Genomic DNA, 18,773 nt, shown 5'->3' on the forward strand with positions numbered 1-18,773 from the left:
GGTGTAATTAATAACTTCACCATGTTCAAAATGATATTTATTGTCTGCTTGTTTTATTTTTTACCCATCTACCAATAGGTGCGCTTCTTTGCGAGGCATTGGTCTTTGTGGTTGAATCTGTGTTTGAAATTCACTGCTCGACTGAGGGACCTTACAGATAATTGTATGTGCGGGGTACAGAGATGAGGTAGTCATTCAAAAATCATGTTAAACAACCCCTGTATATAGCTTTATTCTTGTGTATTTTATTCCTTGGGTTACTATTTTTATACAAACAAGTTTTACTCGTTGGGAAGGACTCGTAAGCAAACATTTCACTGTAAAATCTACACCCGTTGTATTCTGCACACGTGACAAATCAAATTGGATTTGATTTGTGCGAGAAAGGCAATATACAAGCATATAGTCTGATACAAAGTATGAATGCGTGGTTACTTGTAAGTTAGAAGCCATGTTTGCCATTCACAGTATGAGAATGTCAAACAATTGAAACAAAGTGCTCATTCAAGATTCAAATACTGTCATTTATGCGTGATATGATTGTAGGATTCATACCGTAGGCCTACTGAAACTGGATCCCATTTCATATCTCTTTAGGAGTGAATTATACCAGCAGGGGGAGACTTTGCATGGAAATTAACCATAGAAATGGACAGACAGGAACATTTCTTAAAATGATCCTCTACTATCGAGGCCATCAGGAAAAACAGTTAGTAGCACAATTATAATTTCAAGCTGTCACAGTCATTTCAGTAAAGTAATACTTTGTTAAAGGGGAACGATGAGGCCCGACGAGATGACTGCAGTGATTTAAAAGATGCAGATAATTATAACCCACAATTTAAGATGATACATTATATTATAGTTGACTAATGGTAACTGTACTTTTCTGGAACATGAAACAATATTTTATCATTATGTAAGCTATTAAGTGATATTCTAAGTATATCATGTCCCCGTGTAGCTCAGTTGATAGAACTTGGTTGTACTTAAAAGAATATGCGCTCACTACTGAAAGTCTCTCTGGATACACGCGCCTGCTAAATGACAGAAACGTCAATAAAGTACATCTAGATGCAAGCAATAGGACATTTCATTTGATGGCAGTGCGTTGTAGTGATATACAGATAGGCAATGCTCTTGGCTTGAACGATGCACCCATATGGTCGGAGTAACTGTCAATCATTGCACTATCTGTCCTTGTGTTTTCTTCCCGACTCTCTCTCTGCATACTGTTGACTTTCTGTGAAGTGTGAAATGGCCGAATCGTAGCGAGTTTAGCGGAACTGTACTATAAGTGAATAGAAGTCCGGATTCAACTGTGAAACAACCAAGTCAAATGTCCTACGCAGCAATTTGACTCAATATATATATATATATATATATATATATATATATATATAAATGTTTTGGTAGGGAAAAAGTGCGTGGCGGAATAAGAAAACGCAACACGTATCCGGTGTTCCACTCTTAGAGTGAGAGAAACGCAAAGGACCGGAGCGAGGGTGCAAGGGGAGAGGGGGATAGTCGCAAACAGAAGAGGGAAGGGAGAGAAGGAAGACGATTTGGTATTTTGGCTGTATCTACAAATTTCACTGAAGGAATAATGAGGAACATTTGGATAATTTTGACCCTCGGCATGACGGCCTTTCTCTCGGGGGAAAGGGTAAGTTTAAAAAAAAGTGAACCATATCGATTTGCTTGCGGGTAACGTTAGAATGGGGGGGAAACAACGTTGAATCTGGGACCACTCACACTTGTATGTTATACCGTAACGCACTTGAAGCAATTGTGACTGTAGCCCATTGTTGTCCTGAATGTGACACATTGTAGCCGGTCATATTACAATTTAGGAGCAATGAGAATTTAATTCCGGACAGAGCTATTTCTTCAACTGTAGTCAATGTTAAACTTTTTTTTTTTTTGACCGGTCAAGTTTGTCTATGCTGACAATGTTTCAACGTTCAGAGTTTGCTTTGAAGAGATACATCTTCTTTTTTTTTTTTTTTTACAGTTTTGTCTAGTTTAATTTCTGTATTTGAACATCTTCCCGAAACTATCATTTCTACGTACGTGGCAGGTTGCTGGTCAAAAATAGAGGAAACCTTTCTGGATGGAAATAACAAGACTAATTTTAATTTTATTTTTACAAATCACTGCTTATTATAAGCTAACCTGTTATCAGTTGGCCGTTGGAGTTCATAAAACTCAGCCTGGTTCCATTTACGAAGCTTTTTGTCGTTTAGATGTAATGGCCAATTCATAGGTTATTATTGTGAAATGCAAATAAACGCTATTGCTGCATGCAGCCTTTCCAAAAATCATTTTGGCTGCGTAAACGTGCCTAGCCTACTCAAACACTAAACCAGGAAAGTATAACCTAGTTATATACATCCTTATGCTACGTTATGTTCCGTTATGTGCCCAGCTCAGTTGGCCGTTTTGCTTATCAGAGTGAGACACAATTCCAGGCAACCCAATAAGCTACTGTAATGCTCACAAAGACTTTAGTGAGAGCTAAATAAGTTGTTTATGGCAGTGTAACAATAGGTTGTTTACCTAGTGTATTACCCAAAAGGCTCAGACTTGTCTGTTCCCGTCTCCACACGGGCTCTATCCGTGTCTCATTGGACCATGGCTCCGGCGTGGGGCCAAAGCCAGGCCACTGGTACTTTTCAGCTGGCATTTAGATAACAGTAGCTAACTGTGAACTTTAACACCTCACACAAGACGTACTGTTTTGATGACGCCGATGCTGTTGATGCTGCTCTTCACTAGTCCTCAAAACACAATTTCCCTATTGCAACACTGTTATAAACTGGGGGGGTTCGAGCCCTGAATATTGATTGGCTTAAAGCCTTGGTACCACGGGTATGACAAAATATGTATTTTTACTCTTCTAATTACGTTGGTAACCAGATTACGATAGCAATATGGCCCCTCAGGGGTTTGTGCTATATGACCAATATACCACGGCCAAGGGCTGTAATCCAGGCACTCAGCGTTGCGTCGTGCCCAAAACAGCCCTTAGACTTAGTATGTTGGCCTTAGACCACACCCCCTTGGGCCTTATTGCTTAAGTGTAACACTGGTGTTACAGTGGAAAGTCAGCATTAGAGCCAAACATATTAGAGACATGTATGGAATTTGTTTTATTATAGATATCCAAACTTACTATTATGTGATCATGCTGTTTCTATATCCTCATGTTTGGTAATATAATTGGGGCCCACTGATTATCCCACAAATTGTCTAGAATGCTGGAATGTACTTGGAAAAATATAATTGAGCATTTGTGTCTTCCATGTATTTGGTGCTATAACTGAACTCTTATTCAAAGTGTCCCACTGCTTTCTCTGTGGCTTTACAGGTCTTGTCACTTGGCTCCGTTCCTCTCGGAATGGTTGTCCAATTAGCTGTTTTAACGAGTCATTGTTTTGCATGAAGTCACCCCCAGAGGGCATGTTTTTAACAGATGAGCCTCAGATCCAGAAGCCCTTGTGTCTGCTTGACTCATAGGGTCTCCCTCCATTGGATACTATTGGAGAGAAAGTCAAAGCTCACAAAAACACAAAAGTGGCCATGTTACTTTGTATTTTTGTTGTTTTGAAGAACATTGTCATCAGGCAGTTGTGAAGAGAGCCCCTCAACCTGTCATTTTCTTTGACCCCTTGGTCCTTTGGGCTGTAGCCTACCAAGGTCTGATCCATGGCTTTGTGGGCATGGCAACGATGTATGTTTGACCATGTATGTTTGACTATCCCCCTCCTTCTCCCTCCCCCTATCAATCTATCGCTTCTCTCTATCTGTGTGTACCCTGCAGCAGTGAGAGGCGAATATCCGTCTCAATGAAACTCGACGCGTGACATTGATTCTCAATGTTGGCACCCCTGTTGACATGTCAATCAAGTGGTTTGGCTGATAACCACCAGGCAAATCTATGTGTTAATTATAAGGTTGACGTTTATTGTCATGAATCTTGCCCTGGAGGCAGAACTGAGCGAATTCCGCTAGATGTGCCAGCTGCAAAGTCAAAATTGTCTCTATTGTTTAAATTCCTGTGGGGAAATTAGCTTGTTAGTCTTAATTCAAGGTTAGGCATCAGGGTTAGCAGTGTGGTTAAGGTTAGGGTTATGTTTAAAAACAGATTTTATGACTTTGTGACTGTGCCAGCTACTCTACAGAGCTGCCTACAGGGCAAGATTCATAACAAAAAATGCCAACCTGCAGTTAATTACCACACTCCTTCAAGCACAGTTATTACTGTACCCTTCAGATAAGACATTTCAGCTGGGGTCTTCGTCCCAAATTGTCTATTTACATTAAAATTTTTGTCCTTTAGCAGATGCTCTTATCCAGAGCAACTTACAGTAATGAGTGCATACATTTTCATACTGGTCCCACACGGGAATTGAACACACAACCCTGGCGTTGCAAGTGCCATGCTGTACCAACTGAGCAACATGGGACTAAATGGCAACCTATTCCGTGTATAGTGCACTACTTTCGACCAGAGCTCCATGGGCCCTCATCAAAAGTAGTGCACTACGTATAGGGAATAGTGTGTCAATTTAGACAGAGCCGTAGTCGAAGGTGATTTATAATGCCCGCTGGGATTTTTTTTCTCCCAGTTTTCATTTCCTGTAACCCGGATGCGAAGAAGGTTGGGCCCTAGCTATGTTTTGGGTTCCCGCTAGTTGCCAGATGTGGGAGCATGTCAATTTTTGTCAGGTATTGGTGGGAAGCGTGGGTGCTCACCTCCTTTCAAATTGATGATTTATGTGAGGGTAGCACTGTCTCAGTGTCTGATGCAGGACCTCAAAGGAATAACTCAAAACATGGAATTGGCCAATGAATCTCGGGACATTCAAGGAAAATAAGTGGGAAAAACACAAAAATTCCATTCCACTTTTGAGGTTATAGACACTTTGTATATAACAAAATATGTGATTGTTTACAAACTGTATATCATAAGGATTTACACATCTATAAGCACACCATAAATGCATGCTTACTTACATTACGTTGCAATAATGCTATGTAGCAATAAAGCAATGTTTATGATGTGCTTATAGATGTGCATTGTATGCTTTATGATCCCGTGCCCTTAAATAACACTGGAAAGTAAAACAACGAGGTCAGGGGAGATGCATCCATGGGTAGAACTACACAGCACCTCATTTGTTCTGTGTTCACTGATTTGAAGTAATGTTGTGCCCGAGTAGCACAGGTTGCTAGCTGACCGCTGGATCACCCCACACTCCTGCCAAGCTCCACACCTGAGGCTGTCTTTGGCTTCTGTATTAAAGAAGACAATAGCAACATCAATACACAAACTGCGTTCACTAGCAGGCCCAGAACCACCGATGCCAAGCCTTTTTCCATTTCCTATTCCTCTAGATACGGTATACAATTTTCAGCCAACTTTATTGATCTACCTGTAGATTCTTGCAACTTCTCTGAATGTTCTGACCTGAATAGCTGTACACCCCGACTCTGCGCAGTTTTAGAACCCGACTCGCAGTCTCTTTTAAAGTGACTATAAGAGGGCTTTATCCCATCCTCCTTTTGTAAAAAAAAAAAAAAGTGCATCATCTATCATTTAAGAAATATTGAACAAACAAGAATGAACAGTAAACATGTCACCCCCCACAAATGATGCAGTGCCCCCATTGGGCCAATCAGTGTAATTTTGTAAATGCCAGATCTCTATGGCAAGACTCATCATTCACCCAAGTTTTGTCAAAATCAGGCCAGCGGTGTCTGTGATATGGCGTGGGTTAGCTCGCACCTATCCCTGAGCATGTGAGCCAAATGTCATCACTCTGAGTCAAAAATATACATTTTGTCCCGTTATAGCGCCAGTTATAGTGTTTGCAACTGTGTTGTTACAATATGAATATCCTTGACTGATTTATGTGCCAGACCAACCCCACGTGAATGTTTATTGGTCAATAGTGGCCCTGTGGTTTTAGGTACTAGTTGGAAAAATATTGCATCGAGAGACCTTTTGTCTATAGATGCCACACTTCAAGTTTCGTGCAGATCGGTTATTCGTTGCCAGAAGAGTAGCGTTTTAAAAGTTTAGCCCAAAATTCTAAATGCTAAATTCTAAAATTCTAAATTGGCTGACCTTATGGCTCCCCGAGACATTTGTTCCTTGTAAGGAGAGGGACCTATGTACCTAATTTCATGATTTTAGGTCAAACGGGGTGAGGGGTGTTACCTTACAAAGTTAGCATTTTCAATCTCCCTATCTGCCAAGCGTTATGCAATCTCTAATGGACTCTGCAGGCCCGGGCTCCTTGGGCCTCTGAAGGAAAGCGTCTGTCCCCATGCGCTCTTCTTTTGTCATCAGCCACGCACGCAGCCCTGCTTTGTCGACCCCACCCCCAAGGCTAAGACGCTGCTTGGCATTACCGCCGCGTCTTAAGTTACCCTGAGAACAGTTGCATTATTATTCCACATTGAGACAGCTGAAAATAATGTTGTTGTTTTTTAAGACGGGAGATGCAGCACCAACGCTCTGCTTTGCTGACACTCGAGAAGGGAGTGTTTGTGTACGCTTCGCGGACATCTGCAGGACGTGTGTGCGTTTGTTTGAAAGGAACAGCCCCCCCCCCCCCCCCCCCCCCCCCCCCCACCCTCTCTTCTCTTGACTTTTTGGAAGGGATTTTTCATGAGGCTGAGGTTGTGTGTGTGTGTGTGTATTTGTTTGTCTTTATTAAAGACAAAGTCCAGCCTTCTAGGCTTGGGGAAACACATTAGGGAGAGGCAGCACATGGACGGTGGTTTAACTTTGGCCCCTGCCACCGTGCATGTGTAGACAGTAAGGAGCCACAATTTGACAAACTAGTGACTCCCCACCTTTCTTAACGTGGATGTCAAGTTTTTGTTGAAAACAGTAACTGTTTATAAAGCAGCCCATCTCTCTCTCTCTCTCTCTCTCTCTCTCTCTCTCTCTCTCTCTCTCTCTCTCTCTCTCTCTCTCTCTCTCTCTCTCTCTCTCTCTCTCTCTCTCTCTCTCTCTCTCTCTCTCTCTCTCTCTCTCTCTCTCTCTCTCTCTCTCTCTCTCTCTCTCTCTCTCTCTCTCTCTCTCTCTCTCTCTCTCTCTCTCTCCCCTTAATTAGGTTAGCAAATGAAACGTTCCTTCAGAGGATTGTGGTGGAGGTTCTGTGGTTGTGACGAAGAAAAGGAAAGCAGGGAAAAGACCCTGTGTTTAACCTGTCTGCTTCCTTCCTGTACTACCATGCATGCAGCCTAGTTACACTTTAAATGAAGAGGAGAGTGTGAATTTGGTCTCCCTTTTGGCGAAGGGGGCTCCTTCTGTCTGGTGCTTTACTGCTAGGAATTCTTGAGGATGTCTGACTTGGGGGTGGGGGGGGGCAGACCTATGTGCCGAGCAGGATGGCGCTGGATTAGGCTAGTTAGGACAGTAATGAGAGTTAAGTGTTTGGCCTGAGCACACGATCCCACATCTGCCTAACACTATCCCCAGTAAGTCTCAGTTGCCAAGAGAAATAACCATTGTATTGGGTCAAAAAATCAATTTCTGCTTTGAATCATTCCAATGAAATGACAAATGAATGATCCAAAAAATTCAATTGCATGCTCTTATCTCCCGTTGATATTTGGAACGCTATTTGGACTTATTGTCATGCAACGCATTCGATCGTTGTTTTGAGTGAGGTCAGATGAAACCTCAAAATTGTATGTGATTGTCACGTGTGTGCTCCCTCTCTGGCCTCTTGGTCACCAGGCTGCTCGTTATGGCGCACACCTGTCACCATTGTTACACGCATCTGCACACAATGACACTCACCTGGACTCCATCACCTCCTTGATTACCTGCCCTTTATATGTCACTCTCTTTTGTTTCTTCCCCAGTCGTCATTGTTCCTGTTCCTGGGTCATGTCTGTCCGTTGTTTGTGTTACGTGTTGGTTTCATTTATTTATTAAAACACTCACTCCCTGAACTTGCTTCCCGACTCTCAGCGTACATCGTTACAGAATGACGACTCAATAAAGGGAAGCATCACGGAGTGTTTTTTTTGTGTTGGAGGTGATGTCGGGTCCAGGTGTTGGAGCCGGAGCTGCCTGGGAGGTCTCAGCCGGTTTGTCGGATTCCCATGCCTCAGCGGGCTCGATAGGCTCCCATGCCTCAGCGGGCTCGATAGGCTCCCATGCCTCAGCTGGCTCGATAGGCTCCCATGCCTCAGCTGGCTCGATAGGCTCCCATGCCTCAGCTGGCTCGATAGGCTCCCATGCCTCAGCTGGCTCGATAGGCTCCCATGCCTCAGCTGGGTGAACAGGTTCCCGTGCCTCGACCGAGGTAACCGGGGAGGTTTCAGCCGGCTCATCAGGCTCTCACGCCTCAGCCGGTACGTCAGGTTTCTGCGCCTCAGCGGAGGCGACCAGTTCTCTCCAGATCCCCAGGTCCTGTAGCTGGAGCCGAACGCGCCGGGGACGGGGTACTGTCAAGTGTGCTCTCTCCGGAGCTCTAGGTCACCATGCTCCCGCGCCTCAGCTGGATCGACAGGTTCCCGCGCCTCAGCAGAGGGGACCAGTCCGCTCCTGATCCCTAGGATCGTCATCTTGGTCGGCGTCCTGTCGTATTTGTTTCTGTTCCCGGGTCATGTTTGTGCTTTGTTTGTGTTACGTGTTGGTTTCATTTATTTATTAAAACACTCACTCCCTGAACTTGCTTCACCATCACTCTCAGCGTACGTCGTTAGAGTGACGTTGTACACATCGTATTTTATGTGGCACGGAGTTACTCTCATGTCACTTCATTAGAAACAGAAACTTTGACCGACACTCTCCATCTCCTTGCTCGGACTTGGGCACACGACCGCCACACTAAGTTACAGAAATGTTATTGGCGCAGAGTTTCATAGTTTGTGGTCAAGCTTGTTGTGTATATCTGCTGCCTGTGAAACCTCTCCTTCTCCCTATTGGCTCTGTTCTCCTGTATAGACAAGGATCCGAGTGGGAATGTGCTTCATCTGTGGGGTGTTATCTACAAATGGGGGATATATAAAGAAGTCATGACTTCAATTGAATTTTTCCATCCCGCTCCCAAGATTGCGCTGGAAAACATCTTGCCACATTTCCCACGTCTGTTCTCACTCATATTTCCGAGCATGTTTTATCGGTTCTAAAAAGCACCTAATTGATATCTGTACTGTGCTCCGCCAAGCAGAAAAATGCACTTTAATATCTGGTGTTTCCATTATAAACCCTGACTTGATTCAGTGCAACACTGTAATTTCATGTTGTTTTCATGAGAAATCCCACAGATTCCAGAGGGTTTTGAGGCACTTCCGTAAAGATTCGTTTAGAGGCTTTCGAAATAGCACCTCTCATCCAAATGCTGAGGTCATGTGTAAACGTTTCTACTCATTGGCATTGAATTTAATGGAGCAGTCATGAATATTCAGCAAAGAGTTGTGGTTGTCATAGGAACAGTTTGAGAAAAACAGGAAGTAATTTAGTTCTCTGTCTAGGTACATCGTACCGTAGGGAAATGTTTTTCAAACTAATAATTGCCCTCCAAGGCACAGCTATGTTTTACTCTCTTGCTCTCCGGAAAAATGCTGCCAATTCAGATTTGGTTCAGTTGTACAAAGACATTTTAAACCTTTTTGTGTTTTGTAAAATAGCTACATTCTATTATCCTCAATCTAAGGCGTTTTTAGAAGCAAGTATACAGCTTCCTGCATCTCCTGTCATGACTGAAAGGCCCTTTTCAGATGTGCTTTAGTTTGATTCTCCAGGCCAGTGGTGGCAGACACACTGCCCAAATAGTCCAGTAGATAAACTGGAAAATTGTTCACGCTGGTATAGAAGCATGAAAAATGGTACACTTGTATAATTTATAGAGCTGAACAAAACCTGATATGGTGCCATCTCTGACTCAGGTGTCCAGCCATGTCCAGTGTCCCGAAACGCTCCCGTTACCGAGAGAGAGAACGAGGGCACTTTTATTAAACGGGGGGAGGAGCCGTTAAAGAACCGTGTGAGATGGAATCCATTTTGATTTTAAATGCAAATGTCACTGACACGCTAATTTCCTCACTCTCCTTTTGAAACGACGGCAAAGTCTTAATGGGTGGAACATTTCAAGGAAAGCCTCCAAAACAAACAAGACTTTTGTGGATGGCGTTCCACAAATTCTGGCCCCCAGTGACCTCATTGAAAATCCACTTTCCCAATCTGTCACCTTTGATAGTGTGTATATCATATCTCTGTTTTCTCCCATCCCTGATTTCGGAGAGACTGGGCCAAAGCTAATTTATTTTTTAATCTTGGCATTGTCATGCTATGCTTAAGCCGGTTAGCCCGGAGGCGTGAGCCTTGATGACTTTGATGACAATCATTTGTTTAATCAAGTGATTCATTGGCTGGCTGGAATGATGGCCGACTTCCCTGACTCCAGACCCAGGATATCCTCTAGAGAAAATAGAGCCTCGTGGCTGTCTCCCAGAATGCATCCAACACCAAGGCTTAGTAAAATTCCAGACAATGACCTACCCTACCAGCCAGTGCCCGGGCCTGGACATTACGTACAGATTTACAGTCTTCCGAACCTCCTCGGAATGTTCTGGAGTTCATGGCATCTTTTGAAGCAGTCTGTTACCCTTTTGTCTTTTTGTGTGGCTTCCCATCACTATGTGTGAGTTATTGACCACATAAGGCATCTTGACAGGGTTTGTTGGGGTCTAGGCTGCAAATACTTTAAAGACATCTGTACTTGTGTGGGGTATAGTAGCATCTCCCCTTTAGTGTGGTGTGTACCACCACAATCTCTGCTCTCCAGCTTTTCAGCGCTCTACATATCTTCTGTTCCTGCTTAGAGGACCGGCATTTCAAAGTTGTTCCACATGCCAGCTACCAAGACCCATTCAAAGGCTCTAATGTTGTGTTTGAACTTTCTGGTAACCAATGAATAGAGGCGCTCGGTGTGTCTCTGGGACCAATCGGAATGCTTCTTCTACCGTATCCTCAGCACCTTCTGCCTGTCCATATGGAGGCAGTAAGACAGAGGGTGGAGCACGGGGTGACCTTGTGTTGTTTCAGGAACTCAGGGAAAGCGAGACGGCGGACTTCCGAACCGCACATTCCTCAGGAATTACAGCAGAGGGATGTAATTGGGCTGCGTAGCGAGAGTGAGGTTTGGCAGATACATTAAAGCTGTTTTTAGCCGCACAGTCTTGTCAGTGATGACTATCAGTGGTTCCCGACGGAGGACAAAACGGTCCTTTTTGGAAGTTCTGGCTGTGTGTGCGTGCATGCGTGGGTATGTCTCTTGTCTCAAAAGTGTGTTTTATGTCTTGATAAAGTGGGCTTCTCCAAAGGGGCCCTGACGGGGGAAAATGCTCTTTCTGCCACATAATCATTAAAGATTGAGAACGAAGCCAAGCCGTGGTTACTCGCACAGGACCTATTTCTGTAGCCACAAACTCAATTATTTACACAGAATGGAATATGAATGAGACCTTTTGCCTCATCTTTCTCAAACATGAGCTCAGGGCTAAAGCGCTGCTTTGAACAGTCACATAAAAGCGCTATAGAATCCAAGCCAACCTGCTTTTTTTGTAAAAGCCCTGATATTTATAGTCCGAGGGTAGCTTATACGCCTATGGCCTTTGCCATTTGATAATAAACTGAGACCGGAAAAGGCTGGTCTATTGTGGCTGCTTTACAAAAGTTGTCTACATAATGTGTCGATGATATTGTCCAGAGCCTTGTGAGTCGTTTACCCCTTGCTTTGTGAACTAACTGCGGCTACATTGTTTTCCAGTTGACTCCCAACAGCTGGGTTGCACATGTAAAACACGGGGAGGAAATGATTTCCCTTTTGTTGTGGAGCAGTTTGTTTCAACAAACGTGGAGACCGAATCGGATGGAGCTGTAGTGCTCTGTCAAGCGTTACACACACATTCAAATGGCTTCCTCTCTGTGGAGTGGTGTTTGATCTCTTCCTGTGAATCGCTCCCTGAACGCTGGCTATAGCAGCTAATCTGCAGCATGTGCCACTATACCCCGGGTGACTTCCTAAACTGATAATCCACCCAGTAATTGTGTAACTGTGTGAAAGGGTAGTAGGTGTGTCCCCAGCACCGCAGAGTTACCAAAACATATTTAAAGCTGTTGCATTAGAGAGCAGCTTTGTTCTACGAGCATCTGGCCATCGGAGGTTTAGGTCAATGTTTTAATGTCTCTATGATGCACTGTTGAGCAGTCTGACTGTGCCAGGGCCTTGCTGGGATCATGCCTCATTAATCGGCTATTACATTAATATTGGCTTCCCACTCTTCATAAGTTGCCGCTTGACTTGAGCATGCCTTTAAGGCTGTTATTGTTTCCCATCTTACCTCATAGTGCGGTCAACATTTGTAGCTTGCGGTGAGGTCTGGTGCCTCAGTGTGAAACTTTAGACCTGTCTCTGGATCAGTGTTTGAACGTAGCGACAGGGCATGGCTACCCCGACCAGGTAATTACTAACCCCCCTGGTCCTGGATCACTGTTCTTGCAGGTGGTGCTGAGACCGGGTCGATGCTCCAGTTATTTTTTTGTGCCAGCGCCAGTTTGTGTCCTCTGCTTGTATTAGCCCTGTATACTGTGATCAGAGATCACCACCTGACGCCCTCGCTCTGAGTCATCCGTCCCTCCCGTAACACCATTAGTGTTTCCTCCTGCTTCTTGCCTCCTCCCTCTGCCGGTACTGACTGTGTGTCCTCGCTCCCTTCATCAACCTCTCGCCATTTATTTTCCCCTTCCTCCTCATAGTCAGCATCATAGTCAGCATCATAGTCAGCATCATAGCCAACATCATAGTCAACATCATAGTCAACACAGCATCATAGTCAACATAATAGTCAGCATCATATTCAACATCATATGCAACATCATAGTCAGCATCATAGTCAACACAGCATCATAGTCAGCGCCATCGTCAACATCATAGTCAGCATCATAGTCAACATCACAGTCAGCATCATATTCAACATCACAGTCAGCATCATATTCAACATCATAGTCAACATCATAGTCAGCATCATAGTCAGCATCATTTTCAACATCATAGTCAGCATCATAGTCAACATCATAGTCAGCATCATAGTCAACATCATAGTCAGCATCATAGTCAGCATCATAGTCAGCATCATAGTCAACATCATAGTCAGCATCATAGTCAACACAGCATCATAGTCAACATCATAGTCAACATCATAGTCTGCATCATAGTCAGCATCATAGTCAGCATCATAGTCAACATCATAGTCAACATCATAGTCAGCATCATAGTCAACATCATAGTCAGCATCATAGTCAACCTCATAGTCAGCATAATATTCAACATCATAGTCAGCATCATAGTCAACATCATAGTCAGCATCATAGTCAACATCATAGTCAGCATCATAGTCAACACAGCATCATAGTCAACATCATAGTCAGCATCAGTGTCAACATCATAGTCAGCATCATAGTCAACATCATAGTCAGCATCATAGTCAACATCATAGTCAGCCTCATAGTCAGCATCATAGTCAACATCATAGTCAACATCATTGTCAACATCATAGTCAGCATCATAGTCAACATCATAGTCAGCATCATAGTCAACATCATAGTCAACATCATTGTCAACATCATAGTCAGCCTCATAGTCAGCATCATAGTCAACACAGCATCATAGTCAACATCATAGTCAGCATCATAGTCAAAATCATAGTAAGCCTCATAGTCAGCATCATAGTCAACATCATAGTCAACGTCATAGTCAGCATCATAGTCAACATCCTTGTCAACATCATAGTCAGCATCATAGTCAAAATCATAGTCAGCATCATAGTCAACATCCTTGTCAACATCATAGTCAGCATCATAGTCAACATCATAGTCAACGTCATAGTCAACATCATAGTCAACATCATAGTGAGCATCATAGTCAACATCATAGTCAGCCTCATAGTCAACACAGCATCATAGTCAACATCATGCTCTCAGAGGAACTCGCGTCATCACCCCTATGGCAACTCTATCTCCACCTCCTTTTTCCCCCTCCCTATTTCTTGCAGCCCACCCTCTTCGTACTGCCCCCCCCTGAACTCAAATCCTCTTAAGGGAAGGGCTGGATGGGAATTTAATTGCTGCGCTGTGAGGGTTGAAGTAGATCAGCCACTGAAGCAGTGAAATCGCCCCTCCCACCCGTCCACCCTCCCTCATACATATGGCTTTTATTTCTCCAGATAAAGGCCCATTTGCAGCAGTGTGGCAGTGAGAGATAGACTGAGCTTTGGAGGAATTTGGCAGGTCATAATTTTTTCGGCACAAATAGATAAGTGGGTGGGGAAAAGGCCATATGTGTAAATGAGCTTGAGTGTGGGTGAAAGAGCATGAACTTTTCCACATCCCACCGGTCCATTCTTAAGTTTTCTTACAGTAAAGGAAAGGGATAAGATTGGAAATGACGCTAAACTCTGAATGCTAAATACATTTGGAAAATAATCTTGTTACGTCAACGCAAATTTGCCTGTCCATGCCTATAACATTGGATGTTATCAATTAAAAAGACAAAAAAAGTCAAAAGTCACATGCAATCTCCATTGCGCCTTGACTACCAAGAGACAAGGAAACCCCCCCCCCCCCCATTGAGCCACTCTTCTGCTTTATGTTGTGAGGAAGACAATATGACATTGTGGTCAGGTCACCTTTGACCCATCGCTCCTAGAAGCTCTTTCATGTCACGGCCCTTCCTGGCTGCATGGGGTTAATGAGCTGGCTCTGAAGAACTCATGAGTTTCCTGTTAAGAAAAGGTTTAAAAGCCTGGATGGAAGCCGGACAAAGGCGCATACAGCCACTTTTTTCACCACTCTGGCCGAGGCTTAGAATCTGGATTCAACCAGCAGGTAATTTATCCATCACGCCCCCCTCCCTGGATGCCATAGCTCTTTTAGAGGCCCGGGGGAACCGAACACAAAGGCTTTGAGCGATGCTGATTGAAGCCATGCCTTTATCCTGACACGCTGAAGGGGATCGCAGACTGTTTGAAGCGTGAATGAGAAGTGCCTTGTGACACGATGGCAACAGTGGCATGGATCAGAGGTAATTTAATAACCCTGTACAGTAAAGACCCATGAACAAAAAATCGGAGTGCACACGCGAGGGAGCATGTGTCCCTGTGCTTATGTACATGTGAGACCGCATGCCGCTTCATGTGTTTGTGCCTCTCCGCGTGTTTGGAGGTTTGTGTACCGTGGCAGTGCACTGTAAAGGTCTGCCCCCCCCCCCCCCGCGGCCCAGGTGTTAGCTCCTGTTTTACGTAACTTGTTTTCATGTGATGTGAACAGTTTGAATCGAGTCCTTGGAATATAAATCTGAATACTGTTGAGAGGATTTGGTCCAGTCGCTGTTCGTGTCACAGTCAAAGTACACACCCCTCTTCTTATTCCAGCAATGCAGTAATCAGCAATGAATCTTTGGTGAAAGTATCCATCCTCGTCCATTCCCTCCCTCTGGCTCATATTAAGATATAAGGAAAAAGCGAAGACCTGTTTTCCCTCTCCGAGAAGAGGACTTGGCAAGTCCTCTCAGCATTCATCCTCCGATAGCTTTTCATCAGGGAGGAATGCCTTTCAGTCGTTGACAGCTCCCGGCGGAACGGTACGGCGCTCCGAATCTGGACCACACGCGGCCCAGCTGAGCCTGTGGCCCGTGTTCAGGGAGAGCCCAATCGCGCTCGAGTGTTGCATATCAAGCCAAAGAGATGAGCGCTTTGAACAGAACCCAAGGCCTGTTTCCTGCAATATCCATCCTGTATACTCTGCCTAATGTGTACAGGCCCCCATGACGAAGAGCCAATTATACCTGCCTGGGAGCAAAAGTATTAATTTCCTTATTTTACCAGAAAAAGCAGTCCTCTCTTCCACCTGTAGGCTAAAAGCTAAGTAAGACAATATTAATGTGCTGCAGGAGAAGTCAGAAAGGTGTAATCTACGTCTTTGAGGCCAGAAGGCAAATTAAACATTTCTCCCCCAACCCGGGCCCCCAGGGATTTTACTACAGGAATGGAAATCCGATCTGTTTTATATTAAGATCAATGAGTCATGGGAAGGTTACTCAGACTTGGGGAATGAGCTCTTGGGAAAGTGCACATTTTCTTCAGCGGGAGCGTCTAGAGCCGACCGCGGGGCAGGCCTTCTCATTTTCCCCATGATTGAGATTGAAAGCGCCTCATCTTGCTTTAATGTGCCTCTAGCCAAAAGTGCATCAGTAGAGGTTTGGCCTGGCTATTAATTAAAGGTGAAACTGATGACGCCTGTGGAAATGTGTGTGTTCAAATGTCCCCTCATATTCTTTCTCTTTTGTGCTCTCTCTCTCTCTCTCTCTCTCTCTCTCTCTCTCTCTCTCTCTCTCTCTCTCTCTCTCTCTCTCTCCCCCTCATCAACCTCTCTTTAGGTGATATGAGCCAATGATTAACTGGCTGGAGGACTAATTCAGTCTATATAACCTTTAAAGATCACATTTGTTAACCGCTCTTCCACTCTCGTCCTCATGCTCATTTTCACTGGAGACGTTTGAGGACCAACGGTCATTGCCTTGTCGCTGATAATGTGTTACTTTTCGGCGAGCTGGAATGTGAAAGGAAGGACCGTTCAAACCTTTACTGAAACGTTCCTTTGTGAGAAGGAATGTGTTGCTGAGTTAGTCAGGGATGTGTGATATGAACGCTAGCGCGTCTCCAACGTCATTCCGACAAGTCAGAACCGGCCAATTGGTGAATTTGCGAACACGGCACGCTACTTTTCCACTTCAGACGATGTCAATTAGAGGGTCAGTGGTTTGCTGAGGATTGAAACTTTTCTAAGCCCCCCTTCAACCTTTCTCCCCACCCCTGTTGAACAAGCAACATCCTCCCCTCACAGAGCTGCCCCCTGAAGAGGCGTACCATTCATGTTGATACGGGCACCATTTTGACTGGCCCAGTGGTATTTGTGAGGATAGTGGACTTGATGTATGGTAGTCAAGCCAGAACGCCACTCCTGGATGTAGGAATTCTAGATTACTGATACCTTTTTTTGTTATAGCTAGTGGTCTTAGGTCTATTGAATATGAGACTTGTTTTATACAGGCCTAAGCACTTAAAACTACCCCGTGCTTGTTTCTGTTCAGCCATGCCTGTTACAGCCTCCTATTTCCACTGTGACTTGAGGGAAGGAACCTGTTGTGCTGCAGCAAATCTTTCAGTTTCCCTCCTCACAAAAATGACTCGCAGGTGAAGCCCATTTCCCAGCATATTGGGTTTCCGAGCTGACAAAGAAGCTTGGGTTTCCAGTGCATATCAAAGCTGTTTAACGGGGATGAGGAATTTCCCAATTCCCACCCGGGGGCAGGTAGTATACCGAACGGTGGATTTGGGAATCCGTAGAGGGCTGTGTGCAGAAAGAACTCTTGTCACGGACTACGGGCTTAGATGCCACAGAGCTGAGGTATTCACTGAAAACTCTACATGTTGAAACCACATGAGCCACGTTGTTTCTTATTATTTTATGGGTGCTGTGGGGGGGGGGGTTCACTGAAGGGTTACATTAACTTTATATTAGGCTCATCAGGTGCCTCTGCGGATGAGTCAAGTAGACAGGCTTTAATTGGTATTCTGGTAAACTATTTCATGGTCTGAGATGGAAGTAAATGAGCCATAATGTGTCGCAGCGTGTGAGCGCTCGCAGGCACACACCGAGACCGCAGCGAGATTGGGGCACATTGGCTTTTCTTATTTTATCATGCCGAACGGCGTAAATAGGATTGCACAGGTAGGGGTGAAAGCGAAGTTTACTCTATTGTCCCGTGGCCAGGCTATCAGTGCGCATCTGTTTTTCGTTGGAAACCATGCAATTGACTCTCTTCCACTCAGGAAGCAGGGGAAGTCATAGCTGGAGTGTGTTGTGTCTTATTGGGCGTCTGTAGGAAAAACGTTGGATTTGTTTTGGCACTCGCTCAAAAGAAAAGTATTTTGTTTAAAAAAAAAGAAGAAGTATTTTGTCCGTCTCTGTGTTATCGGCTTCTTTATGATTCTTGCCTCATGTGTTATTTATGCAGTTTGAGGTAGATGAATCCTCAGTGTATGTGAGGAGGGAATTAGTCAAACTCTCTGTTCTCCTTTGTGAGACTGGCATTTTTGCCAAAACTCCCGAGGCGGGACTTATTTCAGTCAAACTGTAACAAATGTTGCTTATGCAGCTTGTGTTTGTTCACATATGGATGTAGTTTGAGGTGGTTTGAGGTGCTTGACTGGACTGTGACACATTGTTTGTTAGGATGACTAAATCAAAGCTTACGCTGAAACTTTTTAATGCCCCCCGTGTCGGAACTCGAAGGCCTTTTTGAGGGTATCGAATGTCCTACCTTTGTGGCGAACTGAAACGGGTCAAATGGTTCTGAAAGTACTGAGCGTATTTACCCAGAAGTATGGGGTGAACTGATCCAGGTCCATAGAGCAGCAAGGTCTGCTGGTTTTCATTTCAGCGCAGTCTCAGACCGTTTACTCAATCTTTACGAGGACATAAAGATCTGCTAATGAAGCCGTAAATGTCTGCTCTCCGCCGTCCACAGCACCACAAAATAAAAAGGTAACCCCTCATGTCAACGCAAGTGTGGCACCGCTTTGAAACAGGAAAGAGCACCTCAGCTGTGTTCATTTCAGTGTTTACCTTTCAGTTTATTACGAGTGATAACGGTGTGGATTCAAAAGGTATATACTGC

At 44.4% G+C, this 18,773-nt stretch overlaps 1 protein-coding gene across 1 annotated transcript in view; it reads left to right on the plus strand.

Annotated features, from left to right (window-relative positions):
* Positions 1–712: 712 nt before the first annotated feature.
* Positions 713–18,773, plus strand: part of LOC110487617 (syndecan-2-A) — a 35,090-nt gene continuing 17,029 nt past the window's right edge. The window contains exon 1 of the mRNA XM_036971809.2: positions 713–1,666. Coding sequence (XP_036827704.1) covers positions 1,607–1,666 — 60 coding nt within the window. The 5' untranslated portion in view covers positions 713–1,606. The remainder of the gene's footprint in view (positions 1,667–18,773) is intronic.

This window comes from Oncorhynchus mykiss, chromosome 30 (genome assembly GCF_057628025.1).
Source record: "Oncorhynchus mykiss isolate SJ-2025 chromosome 30, ASM5762802v1, whole genome shotgun sequence".
In the NCBI taxonomy this organism is placed as follows: Eukaryota; Metazoa; Chordata; class Actinopteri; order Salmoniformes; family Salmonidae; genus Oncorhynchus; species Oncorhynchus mykiss.